The sequence below is a fragment of the Trematomus bernacchii genome, unplaced genomic scaffold, assembly GCF_902827165.1.
Source record: "Trematomus bernacchii unplaced genomic scaffold, fTreBer1.1, whole genome shotgun sequence".
NCBI lineage: Eukaryota > Metazoa > Chordata > Actinopteri > Perciformes > Nototheniidae > Trematomus > Trematomus bernacchii.
In genome coordinates, this window is record NW_022987547.1 from 20848 (window position 1) to 36887 (window position 16040).

At 39.8% G+C, this 16040-nt stretch overlaps 1 protein-coding gene across 1 annotated transcript in view; it reads right to left on the reverse strand.

The window, feature by feature from the left end:
- Positions 1-14735, reverse strand: part of LOC117476778 (phospholipid phosphatase-related protein type 1) — a gene marked incomplete at its 3' end in the record, with an annotated part of 33688 nt that extends 18953 nt beyond the window's left edge. Inside the window, 2 exon segments of the mRNA XM_034123513.1 lie at positions 92-201; positions 14571-14735. Of these exon segments, the coding sequence (XP_033979404.1) occupies positions 92-151 (60 nt within the window).
- Positions 14736-16040: the final 1305 nt, after the last annotated feature.

The window sequence follows — 16040 nt, forward strand, 5'->3', positions numbered from 1 at the left end:
ATGGTTAAACTGTCACGCACACACACAAACTTATCGTGTTCACCCCCTCCCGTCCTCCTTCCAAAACCAGTATGAAAAATTCCCCTCTCACCTCTACAAAGATGAAACATGGGATGATGGAGTAGCTGCGCAGGGTGTTGTTGGACGCCATCTTGTCTCCTGTGGGGAGACTTCTCCTCTCAGGATTCACGGCAGCTCACTCTGTAAAGATGGGAACATCAAGTGTCAGCGCTCATTATCTGATAATGATGAAATGCAGCGATGCCTTTTAAACTTGATAGGTGTAGGGTCCTCCAAATGCAGCATTGATGAGAACCAAATTTGGTATTGACCTATCACCTCAAACTTAAAAGTTGGTTATTATCACAGAGTATCTCATTTTAAAGACTTGGTGACAGTTCATTGAACTTTCTAACATCAGACCATATAGCTTTATGAAGAGAAACACTTGAAATCATTAGATTTGGAAAGCTGACTTGAAGAATTCCCAATGATCCATCCATTCAGGTTTGATCCTGGTTCCCAGTGGCAGAAGGGACATGCACAAGGGCTCAAATTATATTTTTCCTTGGCAAATTCCTTGAGGAGTCCAGAGTTAAGAGATTCATTACATTACATTATATGTCATTTGTTAGACACTTTTATCCAAAGCGACTCACATACATTCAGTACTGTGGACAATCCCCACAGGAGCAATTTGGGGTGAAGTGTCTTGCCCAGGGACACAACGACATGCTGACTGCAGTGGGACTCGAACTTGCTACCCCCTGATTTGAAGTCCAGCACACTACCCACTGAGCCACAGCCTACAGATTCACGCTGTATGTTGTGTCTTAGGCCTACCTTTGGGTCTCCCAGTTTGGCCTACAATAAAAAAAAACATCATTGTCAAAAATGTATTAAAATATAAAAGAAAGATGGCCGTCATTAGTCCCAAGAGAACAAGGTGAGGTTTTCCAATTGTTTGATTTTTGATTTGTTGTCCTGAAACCTCACTGATTAAACTGGGCCTGAGAGTGTATTAGGCAAGTCAGTATCTGCTATAGTAAGTATTGATTTATTGGTTTCAATTAACAAAGCTACGACCCCCACGCAGATATTTATCGGTCATAACTGAGGGGGCTTCAATAGCGCATAATTCCCCATTGAAGAGTAATGTAATGTTTCATTTGAACTCTCTCTCTCTTCCTACTGCGCAATTCTGACTTATGAAAGACAGTGAGTGAAGAAACGGGAAGACTGCTGTAGAATCAGGAAGGATGTGTTTCGGATTCTATATTTAAATAATTTTTTTCTTTTTACCAACTGTTTTACATAATACATATTACCTCTTACACCGGCTGCTCATTTTAACCAGTGGACAACACAACCAGGTTGAGTTGAATTTCAAGAGACCATATTTCTGCTTAAATACGGAAAAATGTTGCCACCTTTTTTGCACTTTTTGCAAAGCATGGAGTCATTGCACACATTCTGTTGCATACTGCAAGCATACTACGTCATCGAGTGCAGCTGAAGTACTGTTCCAATCTCCAGCATACTTGGAAATCTACCGAGCCCGGCGTACTCCGTTTGGAGAAATATCGAGGCTGCACATGAGTAGACTTCGCGGTCTTAAAATCCCCACAATGCTTTGCGCACAGACCAATTTCCCCAAATCTGTGGCGGAAGATGTAAGGCGGGGCCTCTCATATGACGCACACCTGCACACTTGCTAGCGTGTTCCACACTTCGTTTTCCGAATGGCAGGAAGTATTCTTGACTCGCTTCTGAAGCAAGATGCTCCGCAGACATGTGCTACCAAGCAAGCGTACTCGCGATTGAGAAACACCCAATTTCTCATGTGGCTTCTTGGAATAAGGACTCTCTTTATCTTGTACAACGTGTTGTGCCTTGGAAGCCTTTACTTGTGAGTTTATCAACTTTTTCTCTGTTTAGAATTACTTTACATGTTAACTTGTGTTTGAAATAAATAGCAAACTGTTGTAGCATGAAAAAGAATAGCAGATCACTACCTTAAAATGAGTATCAGTGTGGAGATAAAAGATGATTATCCGAACAACAAAAATCGAGAACAACAAGTATTTCAGCAGAGTCTTGAAGGCGATACCAGTGTAAACATTGAAATAATGTGGGTATTTAAATTTAAGATATGCATATGCATCCCTACTTACCACATACAAAGTATTTACTGATATATTTTAGTTGGGTTTTTTGTTTTCTTTATCATCTGTCTGGTGAGTAACTGGCAAACAAACCAAGAAAGTCAAGAGAAGTCCAACTAGGAATCATCACACAGTCAGCAATCACTCCATAATAATATTTGCAGAACAATATTTGCTACCAATAGATCAGTCATACAGTAGGATACAATGATGGATTGCCTTAAAAATTATTACAACACATTTCTACAACTCAATGTCTACTGTCCAACAGTCACAAATAATATACACATTCTCACAGAGGCTTAGATGAAAACATTGATACAGAGAGAAGTATCAATCTTCTCCTTGACGTAAAGAAAACAAAAAATAATATTCATAATTATTTTTGTGGCTTAAAATACAATACAAAGGTTGCATTGCGGTCAGGTCTGGTGTAATAAATCCTCTTCGAAGGATTTCCCACTGGAAGGATGTGGCTATTTGATTGTGAGTGACTAACTCCAAAACCTGACATTTAATGCTGACATTTAAACATCACCGAACCACACTCTATTGTGCGAATGAACTGTGAGAATCTTGAACTTCAAACACAAATTCCTTTTGCTTCTGAAGGCGCCACACGAAATTCCAGAAGGGAAAACAAGGGAAAACTCTCATCCTGATTTGAAACGCTGTCAATTGACGCAGTCAGACAGTGATATTGACATGTCTAATCATTCCCTAAGTGCCTGTCTGTACAAGAAACAGAAATTAGCACCGGCTATCCTGCCACGTGAGTGCATTAGTGACTTCAGGTGATTCAGAATTCATGTTTAATCTTATTTACATTCAGAAGATCAGTGCAATGTTCTACACACTCAGTGTCCTGTTCAAGGACACTTCAGCAGGGTGGAGAGTTTTAATGTGTTCCAGTTGATGGACTGTCTCTTACCCACATTCAAAGTCTTATACAGTATGCCATGCAAAATTAATTTGCTCTTAGTGAATCCATAAAACACTACTATGGGACATCCTTGTGATCCGTGTCAGTGCACATTAACAGTGTAATGGACCTTCTACGACGCAGGAACGTTTCTGTTTATGGCAGGTAGAGTGGCATCAACTACATGTTTGTTTGTAATGTGGTCCAATAGCCATATTTAAATGACGGTAATGATCAGATTTACACTGATACTTTCAGATATGTGCCCGTTTGTTTTATTTTCTCTACGACCAGCAACAGGAGTTAAATGATGAGTCTCTGCAGCTTGCTCCACTGAGCCATGCTTTTACCAAGCCAGTCAAATGGAAACAGTTCATGTTCTGCAGCCAACTTTGATTTCTCAGTGGGAAATGTGACTTTTTTTCTTCATCTACAGCCTTGTTTCCTGCCAGTAATGAGCAAAAGATTATAACTGCAGAGAAAAACATGGAGTTGAGCTCAGTAGTTAGGTAACAATTAGATAAATATGATATGGTACAACAAACAATGAGCAGCACAGCCTATGAATCATCATTATTTTCACCATGATTCAACTGCTTTACTAGAATCTAGGGATGCTCCGATCGCCAATTTTGGGGGCGATCGCCGGAATCAGTATCGGCCGATACCGATCGCCGGAATCAGTATCGGCCGATACCGATCGCCGATCCGATCGAGTGGGCGGGGCCTATGGGGATCTTCCATTTAAAGTGATGTTTAAAACTCAGTTAATGAGGCTCATTCACTGGCGCTTCCACAAACCAACCAACCAACATAATTATTACATTCAAATGAAGTACATTATTCAAGTTTACATTCACTTTGGATAATAACACGGGAGAAATGTATTTTCCTCTCTCCCCCTCTCTCTCTCTCTCTCCTGACAGCCTGTCAGTATCGTCTCATGCAGCTCACTGATCCAGTAATGAGTGACCCGACAGTGAAGAATAAATATATTTATAACTAGTTTAGCTTGTTCCAGAGGTAGATCAAATAGCTAAGTGTGTTAGGTCTAACTCTTAGTGTGTGTTTTGCTCCGCTCACCGGTCCGTCACAGCGGGCGGAGCTGCAGGATTTCTGCTTCACACACGTTGCATACCGCTATTTTATTGTCATTTTTGGACACCTTAAAATACTGCCAGACTGGTGAAGCCATTTTGGCGAGCTTGTTTTGCCGTGCACAGAGAAAAGTGTCATGTATTTTACGTCATGCGATCGGCTCTCGCGATCGGCATTTTTAGAGAGCACCGATCGATATCGGCCGATACTCACTCTCTGCAGATCGATCGGTGCTCTCTAAAAATGCCAATCGATCGATCGGAGCATCCCTACTAGAATCCATTGCTGATCATAGGAACTGTCAAGTAAGCAATATGAATGAACAAATGTAAAAATAAGGTCAAAGTATATTTTCCGTTGATCATCTATAGATGACAGGAAACATTGGACGAAATAAAGGTGGAATGAAGAGAAACCAAAAGGATTTTTCCAAATAACATGATTTTTGGATAGCTATCATAATTAATTAGTTCTTTGTGAGCTCTTGGTAGTCACACTGAAGCGTCACACGACATGTTGTCAGACACAGCAGTTGTATCTATGACTGCGGGTCCATGTAGCATGTAGGTCCGTGTAGCATAGCATGCAGTATAACCAGGGCTGCACATAACTGGTGCGCAGGTGCGCATGTGCACCCCCCGCCAAAAAAGAGGTTTCCCACACATAGACTTTACTTGGGCGGGCCGCCCAGGTATATTAACGGCCGCCAAAGTATAATTCACGAGCCATTTAGGTCTAATTTTTGTAATCCGTCCGCGACCACGACGGCATCTGCGATCCCTCGCTCTACCCCTCGCTATCGCGTGAAGGGTCTGCTTTATGTGCTCCGCACAGTAACCCTGCTGCGAGGCACGGGCGAACAGTTCATGAGCGTGCTCACTAGCGCCCCGATAAGCATGTGAACGCGTCGCACCATTGGCCATGGCCAAATCTGCACTCTCCAAGTGCCACTCTACTGTAGTTTCATTGGTGATACAAGTAAAAACATAACACAGAGTGTAGGCCACCAAGTATATATTTTAAGGGACAGATTGAACCAAACTACTAGTTGTTGAGTTACCAACCAAACAGATCTATTATAGCTCAATGACAAATTATAGTAATTACGAAAATAGGATAGAAAGAGAACTTGTTACTGTATTTGCTTAAAATGATTGGCAAGTAGCATCGTGTTGATGTTTAAAGTGAATACAAGCCTTCAATCTTAAGAGACATCTGTTTAAACTGTGCGGTCTAGGCTTTATGTTGCCTCCTCTGTGGGCAATGCTGCAGAGGGAACAAAACAAATGGCAATTTGACAGTTGGACTGTGAGCTTGATGATTTGACTAGGGGGCTCTGCGACAGATGATTCAAAACTGAAAAATGTAATGGGGCCGCACTCGATGTCAAAGAGTTTACACTGCATTGGCCCATTTCACACTCACAAGAACAGCCTCGCAGCTCTGAGTGGTCACAGCGCTGAACAATCGGATCTTGTCACAGTAACATAATTTCTCCCTTTTTCTCACCTTGAGACATCTTCAAAAGATGCCTCCAAAGATCATAAACCAAGGAGCGTTTTTCTTCCAATTCCGAGGGCCGGTTAATTACAGTCGGATGAAAGGTGATCAGAACGTCTTTCCGCAGGCGAGTTTCTCATCAAAGAGCAGCCTGCAGGCCTTGTCAGGATTCATCAGTGTCTCCTTTCCGCTCAGCCAGCCTGTGATGACTTTGTCTAGACGCGACCGCTCTCCTCTCAGAGGCGGCACGAGCTGACTGTGATATATTAAGGCAGCAAATATCATCTGATTGACCATCTCCTGCTCTCCAGCCGCGTTGTTCTGGCTGACTGTCTGAATGTGACTGAACTGTCAGGATGACAGAGTTGGTAATAGTGCTGGGGAGATATTACCTCCAGTTATTATGACTGACCGTTTGCCCTTCTCTCTTTCTGTACTGAGCGAAGGAGTATGAGTCTGACAAATGCCAGAAGTTGGATATAAGAATCTTAAGGTGTCCACCTAGGATGGGCTCATGAAACTTGACAAAATACTAATCTATATATCAAATTGCAGCCCTCTTAAACCATGTGACCTTGCAGAAATGTTGGGAACGCAACATATCACCCAAGTGAGGAAACAAAAACCCATATTTCCAGACAACCTGGGGTGGGAATTATAAAACCTTTTAAATCGTGCAGGGCCACAACGCCAAACTTAAACAAGAAACTGCATTTTTTTTCAAGCATTTGAAATAGTTTCCGTGACTTTACTCTGAGTAGACAAGATACAATTCTCATCTGTTGAATAGCTACCACCTAAAAGCATAAGCAATGTATGGATTTTGTAACCCTTGGCTTGCTGTTTCGAGTCTTAATGCTAAGCTAACTAACTGGCTGTATCCATATATCTAAAGTAAAACTTAAGTAAAAATATGTAAGTGGTGACAAACTTCTCATTTAAACGTCTAACGTAAAGCAGTTCAATGACAAAAGTTTACCATATGATAACCCTTTCCGATTTCCATGTGTTGTCGAGAAAATCATAATTATGATGAACTTGTGAGATTGAGGGTATTTTGAGTTTGTTTTGGGGTTCTTTTTGGAAAGGAAACAAAACGCTTATTTTACTGGGTGCCAAATCAGCATGCATGTCTGTCCAAACATACACCGCACTGTAGGGCTGTGCAATTAATCGTATTTTAATCGCAATTACGATTTTGGCCTGCCACAATTACGAAAACAACATAATCGAAAAAAACAATTATTTTGCTTTGCTTGGTTGTGACCGTGCACTGCAACATATTTGATCTAATTAATTTTGGTCTCATTTATTTGTATTTATCATATTTATATATGTTTAGTAGCTTGGGGAATTGCGCTCCAAAATATTTGTTGATCTTGTTTATTGGTATTTATTATTTTGATATTATTTATTTAAATGTATCATTTATTTAATTTATTTTTGTATTGGTTTTTCAGTTGAATTACACGTTCAGGGTAATCAACAGTTAAAAAGATACTGTTCAAATTATTATTTGTATTTGTTTTAAAGTTCAATAAATGGATTTTTTCAAAGTCAATGAATAATCGTATTTAATAATCGTGATATCAATTATTGACCCAAATAATCGTGATTATGATTTTTGCCATAATCGCACAGCCCTGTGCCTTTCAACTAGATAACAGTCAAAGTTGTTGGATGCTGAAAATGCTCGCACTGTCACCAAGAGGGATATTTGTTCAAATAAATTATACAATCTTCATAAACTAGAAATCCACGTATTTCCACAATACTTCCTTTATATATTCCAACTGAAGAAAGGGTTTATAACCAACAAGGTGCATATCTCAGAATCTGATTTCTTCACGCTCTTTCCCTCAGATACAGAGCTGTCCCATGGCTGCTCTACCCTCGCCAACCGAGCATCTTTGTAGCTATAAATAGTCAGTTTTCATACTTCCCTTTTGGCTTTTCTACAAGTAGGAAATCTGTTTTTTTTTCTGTAGAAAGCAATAATAGGTTCTCACAAAGCATTTGTTGACAAATCTGTGCAACTTCGGATAATGCACATTCAGTACATTGGCGCTACAACAAAATATTATTCCAAACTCCATGAGGCAGTGATGAATCACCCATCATGCACAAACTGGAGTGTAAAATAACATTTTCTTTCCTCTCCCATCTCTCTTAAGAGCCTAGCATCAGACCATACAGGGACTTTGAGTGATAGAACAAAAAGAATTGGATAGCGAGATACTGACAACACATGAAAAAGACTAAGAGCAGTTACTGTAGGAGAAAAAGTTATGTATGATATGTACAACTTGTTAAAGAAGATGGTTCATTTGAGGGGAGAAGAACTTTTGCTACCTCTCCTGGGACATTATTTCATTCTGTCGTTTTCAGCAATTACAGTCAACGCCTTAAGATGTGTTAGCTACTGACAACCACAGTTCTTGACTCCTCCACATATCACACCTACCAGGAACAAATGGAAAGTTATAAATAGGGAAGTATATGAATTATAGGGCCCATGCTGGTTCTTACATTTTAAAACTAATGATTTTCATACTGTAGCTTATATTTATTTCTGACTCGGCAAACTAAATTCGAATTCTAAAATCAATATATTCAATATTGTCCGATTTTAGCAATCAAATCTGATTAACTCGTTGTATGGACACACAGATGGTACAGCCCAGGTTCAAGCCCTCCAATTGGTTGCGCATTCCAACTAACACAATTAATTGCCAGTGTTTGGGGGTGAGAAACTGGGGAGGGATTAAGTCCTTGTAGCAGAAAAAAAAATCTCACAATCTGCTCGCATTTAAATTGTGCCTCACTGATGTGGCATTGGACAGCTTTTTTTTAAAGTAATTAAACTGATGCAGATATTGTTATTTCCTGCTAAATCTGAAAAATGAAAATGTGCTGCATTGTGGTTAATGTAGGCACAAAAAAAAGAAAATAATGTTTGGGATAAACGTCTTTGTTTCTGCTGCACTAATTTAAGGGAGATCAATGCTAAATTGGTCATATGCACTTTTAAAGTTCTCAAAAACCACTTTGTTTTGCACGATGGAAACGTTTTGTGTGAGTTTAATACATGTGTAGAGGTTGTTTAGTCAGATAATATTGAACAAATTCAAACTACAATGAAGTTCAGCATCACTTGTTTGCTATTTTCTGTCTTCCTGACAAAAATCTCAGCTGGAAAATCCACCCAACGCCTGGCAACGACATACAATAGAGGACACGAGAAAGTCAAACAAAGAGGCAAGTTAGACGAGATCAGAAACGATAAAATCTGACAGAAACAGATCAGGAATGTCCTTTTAGAAAAGAATCAAAACTTCTCAAACTAAGAAGGAATAAAAAACATTCCCCCAGAGACAGTACGTGAAAAGCAAGACATGAAGAAGCAGCAGAAACGAGCTGAGGAGATATTTTGCTTCTTCTTTTTTTTCAGATACTTCTAAGCAGTGCAAGTACAGTCTCAAAAGTCTTCAAACACATTTCTGTTCTTCCACATATCACATAAGTGTTTGCCTCAGCTGCTGGCCCGAGTTTCACCCTTTTTTTTCCTGATTTAGCAAAGTGATATTTGTCTCCGAAGCTAATTTCGGCTTAACACTACTGCGTTGATAATTCTTGCCTCAATGTCACACCCGTCTGCTCTCTTCTCTCACATTTGCAAAAAACTGTCAAATATCGTTAACACCTACTACATTATCACTATTAGATATTCTGTGATTGTACACGTGCGGTGAAACCTTAATGAATCACTTCTGTTCACTTTTGGTGAACCTCCACTTCAACCTACTTTTATTGGCTTATTATTGATTCTTGATACATAGGTTTAAGGCTGAATTATAATTTATAATACTCTATCTATTCTAGATTAAATTCTATATATTCACGTCTAAAATAAACGGCTCTCGTTAAGCTCAGGCGGTGAAAAAAGCCTGCAGGGATGATGTTGGTTGCTTTGCATCCCAACAAATGTCATTGGTAAACAACTGCAAACGCTTCAGGTACATTTGCATATGTATGAATGTAAATTCTTAAATTGAGAAAATGCATTTCCACAAATCCCCCAAGGCTTCTGTTCGTGTATGTGTGTATTTACCCGGTGTGTTTACTGCTGAATGATGCTGTGAAACTTTTATTTTGTCAATTGTCAGGCTGCCCTTTTAACATCTCAAGATTTCAGTCTATTTTTAGATCAAAAAAGCTCTTGATCTCTGAGTGTTCGTCAATTTTTTAGCTAAATATTAATCAGAACCATCCCAGCAGCCTCCTCCTCCTTATTATCCTCCTTTCAATTAGTAACCTACAACTACATCTATGTTTGTACTAAAGCTTTTGTAAAGTTTTGAATAAAGGTATGTAGAAAATCTCTAAACCTCTTATCACTTGCTTAAAGAAGACACAAAAGCCTAATCGTTTTGCAGATTTCCCAGAAAATATAGGCATTAAACACCGAGCCAAACAATACTTCTACCCTTCTATGTACAGCACTCAATAATGAATGCTGAATCATCTATTTGGTTCTGTCTTATTGGATGATGACAGTCTAGAAAATGTTGTACTGATACTCTTACTTTGGTAAATAATAATAATAATAATCTGTATAGTTTGTCCAACATTGGTAGTCAGTGTTCATTGGCCCCAAACAAGTCAGGAAGGTCATATCTATTTAATGGTACTGTGAAACAATCTATTTCAAATTCTACCCACAAACAGACCACATTTAAACACCTTCTATAACATATTATAGCTTGAACGTATCACAATGCAACTCTACTTCTACTTGTGGTATCTGCAGCATTAAGTACCGTCAGGTTTTCAAAATATCAGTTCTTGCCTACCAACTGTGTTTGGGGAATCTGTCTGACCATGTGTTTGTGTCACAACTTGGACCCTTGCTGATCTCAGAAATCACTATGTCCTTCCTGATATTTCTCTACAGCCTCACTCTGTTTATATATCTACTCACAAAAGTTAAGCTCAAGTTCAAACACTCACACAGAAGCTTCTTTGCCTCACTTCATAATGAATGTGCTTCTTATCTAGTCGTCTTTTCATTAACGTTGTATACAATCTTTGATATAACACAAATACAATTGTGGTCCAAAACTTGCTTTATGTTCAGTCAAAGAAGACAAATGACTTCCCTCTGCTTGTCAGACTGTATGATAGATGCTGAGGAGGTCCAGCAGGAGATTTGATGTTCAATTCAAATTCAATTAAATCATTTGTGAATTAATATTGCTGCAACGTCTGCCAATGTTGACGGTCGAAGATTAATTGAAAGGCACTAAAAACAACTACTAATCATATTACTCTTCACCAAATAAGTAAAATTACCAATCTCAAATTCCTTTTTAATACCATGTATGAACAACAAACAAAACCAGGGCTCTCAGCCAGCAACAACATTTGGCTGTAAGTATTTCTCCATTAGCTCCCATTCAAACTAATTGCATACACAAGCCTGGGCTGAGAAGCTCGCACTGCATTCTGGCAAGCTACAAATACTGAGTTTATTTGTGAACTGGCGCCAACAACATGCCACTTTCCCCTCAAATGAATCAAGCATCCTTGTTAATATAGATGTTTAGCCACATTAGCTGCCGCTGTATTGTATTTCTGCTGGCAAACCCAAGCAAAAATATTCATAAGATCACACCGTATCACCTGTATGTATCAGCCTCCTTCTAGATAAAGCCAGGGCCCCTCGGTCTCCGGAGGCAGGCCTTATCTCACCTTAGGGCTAAGCATTCCCCAGAGACACCCTAGCGACAGATATATGGCCCAATCAGGAAACCCCCAATGCTCTAATAATACTGCCCCCACATCTCGTGGTAATCAAATACCTGCTATCTATGGAGCGTGGAAAGGGTTATATGTGTGTATGTGTGTGTGCATGTGATCAATAACCAGTCTCTGATGTGGGAGTGGAGGAGGAGTTAGATGTCAGACGTGAGATCAGAGGTCAGGGCTTAATGCAGACTCACATCTATATGGCCGCCTCATGGTTTCTTAAGAACATAAAGCATCTGCTGGTGTCTCCCTGTCATTATTGTGATTTGTTACACATTACAGAACAGCCTTTTGCCTCGTGCTAAGGACAATATTCCATCTTTGCATGCTCAAAGAAACAGATGTGTAAACAGCTAGAATAGATGTGTGTATGTTTGGATTTGTCACATGTGATGTGTGAAGAGGTGATCATACACTACAGCTGCATTTCATTTTGATAAATGTCATGGGATGCTCTACTATGTCACAAGCAATTATCTCAGTGTCCTCTACTTGGAGATTTGAGATGATAAGACAAGCATGTTTTGCAGAGGTATTTTTCATGCTGGACATGCGGGACTAAAAGTGGAAGCATAAAGAATGCAAATACAATGGAAATATCATAGTGTACAATTGACCACTTTAGTGAAATATTATTATAACAGATATTTGTATAGTTGCTGATTTATATTGACAGTTTCAAACCCTTTCGAATGACAGTACAAAATACATTTATTTACTGTGTATAATGCAAATACACTGTGATACAGAACAGTACTGTAGCCGAATAAAATATAGCGGTAGTTCAAAATAAACATGGACATTATCCTAAAACAGTATTGTGGTGTTTACAAACCCAGTATTGCCAATAGGGTACAAACTGAGGTCCATTCTGAGAGCAAAAACTGCAACATCAATCAAATATTTATTGATGTTCTCCCAGGACAAAAATCAAGCAATAAATCATAATTTACATAAATCATAAGGACAAATGGGACAAAGTAGCTGCAATAACATGTAAACCAGTTCACATGACGACTGTGGTATCCACAAAATGTGTTTTACCACAACTTCAGACAACTAAAGATCCAATATTAATCCATGACACTGTAAAAACCGTCTTTAGACTTTGCACAGACTAACAAAATTATTTTACTGAAGTCAAACGAGTATTAACACACACTTCTCAAATGTCAATAATAGAAAATCAAAATCAAAATCAGCTGCTGACATTGCAACATCATAATAATAACACTTGGATCACTGATTAAAAATCAAATCTAGGAACAAAAACCATCATGAATTGAATGAGTGTTGATGTTACAAAGTGAGACCTCACATCTGAATTATTGGTGCTGCTCATGATGTCACAGACTAACATCACCACAGTGTATCATTGCCAGCCATGATGATGTCACTGTGACCTCAGCCTGTTTTGCTGTATGATTGGTCAAAAGTGACATAACTTTTTTAAGATAGGCACACACACACACACACACACACACACACACACAGCCTACAGCAAAACAAAGTATTCTGTATGAGTAATATATACACATGCACTCCTGTGTGCCTTCACTTGCATGCAGGATTCATTTGCATACTCAACACCACACACACACACACACACACACACACACACACACACACACACACACACACACACACACACACACCATATGAATGCACAGTTGTGCCACTATGTAGATGGCATGGTGGGTGCATGCCAAGTGGTTTCTTGCAATCAGGCAGGCCCTCCTGACAGCCAAGAAAAAGTCTCACCTGATGCCCAGCCACCTGCCATCTGTCTGCTGAATAATACTATTTGCCTGCTAGACTACAGGGACGAGCATGAATACACCTGTCAAATATAAACACACACAGCAGAATGCTCAAATTCACAGATACAAATAGCTGGTGGAAATATACTGTAGTGCCTCTGGGTGGGTGATACTATCTTACTTGCAGTGCTCAGCCAAGGGGCACTAGGAGGATTTAATACTGCATAAAGTGAATATTATTCAGTAAAAAGAGAACAAGTGAATACAAATGAGAAGATATTTTAAAACAATTGTTAAGGGCAACATGATTTATGCTACACAGAGTCCAGAAAACGTTTGGTCACTGGTTTGCTGAATAATTTGGCTCATCTGCAATGCATGGCAACTGTAAATCTGCAAATAATTGTGTTGCTATTCATCCAAGATTTAATCTGTACTGTTTAACCACATTCACAAACTGTATGCACAACTTACACTGAATTATCCCTGATGCATTTTGTCCTTGTGTGCAGAATGCAGAGTATATTGAGGTGAGAGAAGATCAAGATCATCACAAAGAAGCCTTTCGTTTGCATCAGATATAGGAATGTATTCATATTGTGCTGGTATAAGAACAATAATAGAATATAAGGTGCCACTTTATCTTACTCCAGCTAAGGCCAATCCTGCAGATCCACATACATATGCATGTTTCTGAATCTGATAGAATAAGAAATCAATGCTGCACTCAGTTAATCACCCTTCATCGTCCACAAAGGCATCTTAACAAGCATAGGATTTCAGTCTTTCAGTGATCTGAAAAGCAACCACTGCACCGTGCCATGTCTAAGGGGGGCTGGTTGGGGAGGAAGAGCCTCCCTGGCTGAGATGTTGGGGGGCGGGGAGATGGGGCCGAATTTTTCACGCTGGTCTTGAAGATACATTTTGCTCGGCAACGAAGGCGAAACATTTGCACGAATGTTTGTCTTAGTACAATAAAACGGGAGATTCACAGCACTGGAACACGCAATTTGGGCAAAATGCATATTTGTAGGGGCGTAAATAAGCCCTGGAGGGCGGTCACTGTTGCTGGTAGAGACAGGTGTCTGTGCAAAATACCGATATCGATTCTTTACAATCATTAAAACACTATTCTACACCCATTTCCTTCTGATGGTGCGTTCACTAACCCGTTTTGAGAGTGAGCTCTGATTCGTTTTATCTTACGAGACCCCCGCGTTGTGACTTGATTAAGGTCCGAACTTGCCTCAGCAACAGACAATAGCGTTTCCTCGTATTTCTCCCCCCACAGCATCTGCAGACACCACGCACACTTACCGCGGTGGGTCGAAGCAATATTCCAGAGAAAAGGCGAATCCATTGAAGAAAATAAGGAGGAGAATAGAGGCGAAAGGAAGCTGCGAGCACTCCCACTACTACTACTACTCCATCGGCTCAGCAAAGCCGCCGCTCTCAGTTTGTGATGGGGATCACGCAGCGTGTGAGCGCGTGAGGAGGATGGATGCTGTGGCTTGTCGAAAGGGGGGCGGGGACAAGACTCGTACTTGGGTCCAGTGGAGCGTGCTTAATTCTGTGTAGGGACCTTGTGTTACAAGCAAATCGGCTGTCTAGTCCTCATATTCCCAGGCAGCCTGCCCTATAGACCTCCTGGTCCTATAGGAACTCTCCTCTCCTTATCCCGCAGAGGATTCTTTGTGTCTTTCTCAATCCTGCTTCATATTCATGGGGCTTCAGCTGTTAAACAGGCGGAATGGTTCGCTGTCGAACTAGATGTAATGTGGATATGGGATTCTCAAGATTCATAATGGTGCAATTTACTATGGTTTCAATATAAATTGAATATATGTCAAATATTGTGATGATATTCCATAATAATGTCTCTTTGTTGGATAAATATGAAGCTCTTATAGAATAGTATTACACTTTATTTATCCAGCACCTTGGTTTAATGAAACATTTCAGGACTGCGATGAAATAGGACTACACAATTACAGCAATACAAGTTCAAATTGAAAAAAACGAATCACTACCAGAAGGGCACAGCTCAGACGTCAAGGTCAATCCGGTCCAACATGTAACAAGTATCTCAAACTCCTAGTCAATGAAATGCTTGAATGGGCTTAAAAACTAGATTCTGATAGTTATAAATATTTCACAGGTTGATTGACTGATATTTAAAGATATTTGGATAATGGAGTTCCTTCAACAGCCATTTGTTGGCAACAAAACAACTTCTATTACAAATAATGTTGGTGTCTAAAAGCCAATATCACCTAATTAATGGGGCTTTTCAAATTCAGATTTTCGAATCAAGCCACATCACAAACCAGATAACAGAATACGATGAATGTTGATCATTTTACTGAGGATTCATCGTGAATAACAGGGTAATTCCAAGTGGAAATAACCAACTGCCATCTCCGTCTCGCCCCTTTACACCATTGAGTTGTTACTCAAAGTTATTACGTAACATATCTTGTCCCAAAGTCTACATTTGCAGTCAAACCTCTGTGACCTGGCCAGTCTTAGCTTATCACTGTTGCACTGCTGCTAGAACTGGGACAGACACGGTGAAGGGAAACCAGGGAGCCCATCTCTGCTACAAGAAATTACTAAAGAAACACTAGTGTGTTCAGTGATCTAGATTCAGGGAGCACGCTACATTACACTCTGTACTCAGGCTCCCCCACTTCCAATCCTCTACTTTTTCAACCCAGTTCTTTCACTCCTCCCCTCCCCTCTCATCTGTGGCCTTCAGTCACGTTAATCAAACTGAGCAGAAAAACT